The following is a 6,000-nucleotide window of genomic DNA, read 5'->3' as shown; positions in this document are numbered from 1 at the left end:
ATGAGAGCGGGGCAGAGATGCACCCGCGGGTTCCCTGCCCCGCCAGGAAAACGGGAAGAGGCGTCAGTGAACACGAGAGTTCCTCCCGAGCCGTGCTCTGTGTAATTCACACGTGGAAACGTGAGAAAAGAATGAGCGATGGCTTTGAAACGTGAGCCCGTGCGGTCCCGGCTGGGCACGGAGTCGTTCCCATCCTCGCAGAATAATGAGATTAAGGCTTGCAAAGAGCATTTTTAACCCCGTACACGCGATTGCAGAAAAGCTTTTAATGATGACAACGCTGCTTTTGATTTTAGAGGGTTTTTTCCCTATTCCCTTTCTGTCCTGATTGTTCCCCCCGATCCCTTCCCTCCTGCGCACCTTCCTGTCCCTCCTGTCGCTTTGCTTTTCCTTCCATCCCAAGGAAGCGTCTCCCTAAAACCCCGTCCCCTCACCTTGGGAAAGGGCTTCTCTCGCCACAAACAACAACAATTATAACAACAACAAAGAATCCGAAGAATTTCTATATTAAAAAGTGGCGAGGTCCCTGGTTGCCGGGTCCAGGTCTGAGTCTGTTTTCCTTGGAAATTGGGAGGAATGCTAAACGCCTCGTCTACCAGGGAGTAAATTGTGTGCGGAGCTCAAGGCACGGCTCCCAGGTTGCCCTTTCACCCCTTCACTTTATATGTTCCTCTTATTAAGGAGAAAAATGTTTCAATATGTTGGAATTTGGGGCAAAGCCGGGAAGGAGAGAAAGAGAATAGAGAATGGAAGAACATTTTCCAAATAGTTTTGGTAACCCTTCTGAGGGTTGCATTTAAAATTGATGTTGTACTAAAATCCCTGGAAGTTTTTGCCCAGGTTAGAGCAAAATATTGTCTGTGAAGGTTTCTGAGATGACAAAATGCACCAGGAACGTGACTCCGATGGGGAAAAACCATCTCTGGATTGAAGATGTGTTTCCTTTCCCTCCTGAACACGTTACTGTTTGATAGACCCTTGTGAAATAGCTAAAAAGAGCAGGAGATTTCGGCTCGCTGGGAGAAATGCGGAATTCTTTAACCAAAAGAATCGTTTGGAGCCGATTCCATCGCGCTCTCCCAGCCGTGTGCATCTGCAGCGTGCTCCGTCATGCTTTGGGTTAACTCTTTTCTAGGTAAGAGTCAGGAAAGAAAACCTCAAAATAAGGACCGATGATTTAAAAACGGATATTTGAAACTTCCTTATTTTAAAAAGGGGATTTAAAGTAGCACTTGAGCTCCACTCAGCGTCTCTTTTCGGCTTGACTCCTCAGCAATATATATTTTTTTAAAGTTGTGATTCTCCCCCCCCCCTTTTTTTCCCCTCTTTTTCTGTTTTTGGAGTGTTGTTTAAAGTCGCTCATAGCGCCAGGAGGGCTCACGGGGCGAGGATGCCCCATGGCCACGAATAATCTGAGGGAACAGCTGGAATATTGATAAGGGGGGAAAACGGAAATCAAATGAAAAGTAGAGGGCAGAGAAGCAAGGCAAAGGAAAGCAAAGCACGTCCTGGAGCCGCGAGCAGCACAGAAGCCCCCTGAGGAAATGCCTGCTTGATGCAGCCTGTCTGGATGGGCTGGGAATTTTAACTTCAGCGCTGCTTTGGATCCAACACGTTGAAATCTCTCTTCTCCCCGCAAAACTGCAGCGGCAAGGGCAGCGCTCCGCAGCCGGGGGCGAGCTCGGGCTTGATCTCACCCTGGATCTTTACAAACTGCCCTGCCACTGGCTGAGGGCAAAGGCTTTAAAAGGTGAGTCCTTTCAACCACAGCAATAAGAATAAGCGATTCTAAAAGTAGTTTAAGAGGCCTTTTTCTATCGCGGCTGACGATTGATAAATAATCCGCTGCAGGCTTTGAGAACCGCTCCAAAATATGCAGATGTATTTATTTACATGCACTGGCGTAATTACAACAGGGAGGTAAAGGAGGAGAGGGGGGGACGCTAATCAGGGGTAAAGAGGAGAGCGGGGAAAACCAATATGGGAATCCTTGACCCCAGAAAATTTACTGGCGAGGCAAAATTACCTTGTCCCTCCGCTCTGCCTGCCCCCACCCCCCGTCGCAAGTTCAGAAGCAAAAGAAACTGGAATGTGTTAGGAGGGAGGACGACAGGAAAAAAAAGAATTGTATTTATCAGAAACACATTGTCCGCCTTAGAGCCGCTTGCCCTCCCGTGCCAGCTGGACGGGCAATAAATACTTTAAAAATCAATTAAAGGGGGGTTACGTGCAGATAGCGAGCTTTTATTTTCCAGTTGTTGGACTGTGGGTTTTTTTTTCTTGTTTTTATTTCTTTTTTGCTTTCCCTGAACTCCACAGAAGGTTCCGCGGCTCCAGGGGCCGGGGGTGTCCCCGGGCTCTGCGGGGTCTCAGCCTCATTAACGCGGGTCTGTAATTAACCCGGGCTGGCTCGGATCAGACCGGGACAAGCATTCAGGACCCCACAGCTTTTCCTCAGGAGCTTGGAGAAAGCGCCAGCCCAGCACCCGGGCTGCGCGGCTCCTGCGCGGCTCCTGCGCGGCTCCTGCGCATCCTTCCCGTGCGCCGGGCCCCTTCCCTGCGGTAATTCCCGGCTGCATCTCTCACTCTTCCTTCCACCCCCGGGAAACAGCACAGAGCGGCGGGCGGGGATGTGTGTCAGGGGTGTGATTCTTAATGATTCACCCCTTACACTTGGCTAATTACACTTAGCTAATTGTTTCTGGCGCGTTCCAGAAGGGCTGAAGACCCCGAGAGGGTCGGGGAGGACCAATAAAGTCGGTCTGTCGGATGTTTTGGTGGCTGCGGGTCTGTTTTCCCACACAGCATCACGGTTTGCACGCTGTTCATCCCCGCGTCTCTGCAGTGACGAGCTGGGGTTGGAGGCACAAAACTCCCGGCTCATCAGGGGCTCATCGAGCCTGGGGAGAACAGGAAAACAGATGGGGTGCCCTGAGTCTGAGACAAAGTCTGAGAAGAACCCCAAATAGAAACGGGGTTGACAACCCGAGAGTTCTTTTAATATTTGCAGCGATGCTTCCCTTCGGAGTATTTTTGAATTTATGGTTTAATTATTGTTGGTGGGGAAGGTTCCTTAAATCAGTCGGGGCCGGCGGGTTAATGGCTCGGGATGGTTTCAATGAGCCAGGAAAGGGAACTGCCCCTCACTCAGCCCGGGGAAACCTCGGGGTACGAGTCAATGGGGTTAACTAGGCTCGACATGAAAACACGAGTATTTCAGCTGGTTTTTAATTGTTGGTTAAGAAATTCAGTTAATCAAATGTCAAACGTTTCCCTCTGCTCTGGTCTAACGTGAAGAAGGCTCTTTTCCTCAGGAGGAGGGAGAATCCAAAGGAAAAACCAAACTGGTGTTTAAAAAGAGAAATAAACCCGTGCTCTGTGAGTCTCTTACTCGATTCTAGTTACTGTGTTGATGTGGTTCTCTGTCCTTTAAAAGTAACACTTAAATGCTTGATCATTCCCCTCTGTATTTTATTACCAATCTTATTATTTAGACCAGGCTTTATTTATTTATTTTTCTATATCCAAATATATGACTGGGAGTATCTCTGTGATTTATTTCAGGTCAAATTTAGGACCTTTAAATATATCTAATAAACAAGTAAGGATGTTTCAGACTGTACCAGACACTTCGTCTTACGTCAAGGTAAGACATGACAGCATCTTTAAACAGGTAATGTCAAAAATCGCAACCCCCCCAAATTCACAGTCGTTTGTATTGGTTGAAAATCTCATTCCCTTTCTTACTGAATTTAGCAGGAAAAAAAATCCCTCGATCTTCAGTGGGAGAAGGGTCAGAGACTGAAATATGAAATGTATCATTTTGGAAAGGTGCAGGGTTGACTCAGAAGTTGTACCATCGGGGACAGACAATGAGTTCAGGCGGGTTTCCCTTTCACCCTTCCTTGCTGCTGGGTTACCCCGTGGTCGGGCTGTGTTTAACTCCAGTGTGGTCCCGGTTTTCTGCTCTGGGAGCAGCACACCCAGGGGCTCTGCTCCCGGGCTCTACCCCAGAGCTGGCACCGCGGTTCCTTCCATTTCCTCCCAACTTTCTGCTTTCCCAGCCCCCCTCAGTCCTGAGCCAGAGCTGAATTTCCTTTCTCTTCTCTGCCGTGCCAGCTCCTGAGCTCCATGTGCAAGATGATCTGTGGAGTTGTGTGGTTTCTGAAAGGTCCATTTCAGAATGGGTTTAGAGGAGGAAAATACTGAATGAGTTAAAGACAAACATCTCTCTCAGCTGCTGAAGCAATGGATTGTCACACCAGGCAGTGCTGTGTGACACTGGGATTTCTTTCTGTGTTCCTGAAGTTTCTTTCTGTGCTTGAATATTTCCATGCAATTTAGTGGGAAAATTAACTTCAGTTGTTTTGGTTTTTAACTGATATTACCAGATCTTGCACTTCAAATACTTGTTTGCATTTATATATATATTTATTTATTTATTTCAAGTTTTAAAAAAATATCTTACCATGTATTTTGATGGGCCACTTCTGTCTCTTTCTTTTTTAAAGATTAAAACAAAAACCAAAGCAGGGTTGGCACAGCCTTGTCCCTTTATACCTCAGTTGAGCTTAATATTATATTTGACATCATATAGGGTTTTTTTCACAACAGCTCCCAAGAATGTAAATAAACCAAGCCTGGGACATCTGGGTTACACGTTTGAGGCAAACCCTGCATGCAGCAGCACTTAGGGAAAATCTAAACCACAAGCCTCTCCTGTCCCTGAAGAAACACAGGAGGGTGTTAACTACAGCTGGGTGGATAATTTGTAATGAATAATTTATTACAGGAATTTGGTCTCTTTTTCTCCCCCTTTCCCTGTCTCAATGATCTGTGCCCCAGGATTACTGGGGATGACCCACTGAACAATTCCTGTGAATACTCCTGATGTCCTGGCTCAGTTTGGGCACTTGGGGGACAATCAGCAGTGGAAATGCAAGTTTGGGATGATCCCAGGTCGTGTGGCACTGGCTGAGCTTGTGCAGCTGCTCCACATCACCACAACAGATCCAACCAGGAATGGGCAGGATCCCCACGGGCTGATATCCCCAAAATCCCACTCCCATCTTGGTGGTTCAGGGAATGCTGGTGAGGTAATTTTGTTCAGTAAATTTGCAAAGCTCTGGATCAGGTTCTGGAACAACAGAAATTGTGGAAAACAGCTGAAATTCGAGTCTGGGGAAGGCAAATCCCCTCGGAGCTGCAGCAGAGGAAGGTGTTCCCAGTGTGTGACTGGCTGTGGCCAGCAGAGTCGGGGCATGCAGGGAATGCCCGGGATGCTCTGACTGCAATGAGGAGAGGAAGGCCCTGTGACATCCTCTGGAGTGGTGTCACCGCCTTGGGCTGGGAGGCAGATCCAGGGCTGCTCCTGTTGGGAGCAAAATTCCTTTGGAACCGTGGGAGTGAGCCCCAGGCCTGAGGAACTGATCATGGCAGCAGGACTGGGGAGCCTGTCCCTGGCTGTGTCAGGGCAGCCTCAGGCAGGGCAGGGCTGCAGGAAAGGGCTGGGACAGGGTTCTCTTGCAGGAGTTTGTGCTGTGTGCACCGGGAAGAGCTGCCCAGGTGGGACTCGCAGTGAGGCGGGAGGCATGAGCTGTGGGGTGCTGGACTCTGCCTCTGCCACTGCCCTTCCTCCTCAGCTGAGGGTATTCTGGGCAAGGACAGTGTCTCTGCTGTGTTGTCTGCAGAGCTTCTCCCACTCCAAAGGCACTGGGGAAATGATTTGTTCCTGTGCTTAAAAACATCAACAGGATTTCCATGAAGTCTGACCCAAAACCCTCTGGTGACAAAGGAAATGTCTGCCACTGGCTCTGAGTGGTTTGAGTTGGGCAGCTCTGCCCCGTGGGACCAAAATGTGCCTGGGCAGCTCATTCAGAGCCATTCATAAAGGTGGGAACGTGGTGAAATTCAGGGAATTTGAGCCCTAAGCACATGGGTGAGGTCAGTCTCTGCCCCTCTGGGTTTGGTGGCAGCTTCCAGTGACCCAAACGCACCCAG

At 48.8% G+C, this 6,000-nt stretch overlaps 1 protein-coding gene across 2 annotated transcripts in view; it reads left to right on the top strand.

Moving 5' to 3' along the window:
* The first annotated feature begins 763 nt into the window (after positions 1–763).
* The window catches only part of FLI1 (Fli-1 proto-oncogene, ETS transcription factor), an 89,237-nt gene continuing 84,000 nt past the window's right edge, over positions 764–6,000 (top strand). The window contains exons 1-2 of one of the 2 annotated variants that reach the window (XM_064397650.1): positions 764–1,750; positions 3,565–3,646. In XM_064397650.1, the coding sequence (XP_064253720.1) occupies positions 3,608–3,646 (39 nt within the window). In that variant the 5' untranslated portion in view covers positions 764–1,750; positions 3,565–3,607. Of the gene's footprint in view, positions 1,751–3,564; positions 3,674–6,000 lie in introns of both variants that reach the window. The other variant, XM_064397649.1, reaches the window with a different exon arrangement.

This window comes from Passer domesticus, chromosome 23 (genome assembly GCF_036417665.1).
Source record: "Passer domesticus isolate bPasDom1 chromosome 23, bPasDom1.hap1, whole genome shotgun sequence".
Classification (NCBI taxonomy): domain Eukaryota; kingdom Metazoa; phylum Chordata; class Aves; order Passeriformes; family Passeridae; genus Passer; species Passer domesticus.
The sequence above is the reverse complement of the archived record's forward strand: the minus strand, read 5'-3'. Positions and strand labels throughout refer to the sequence as shown.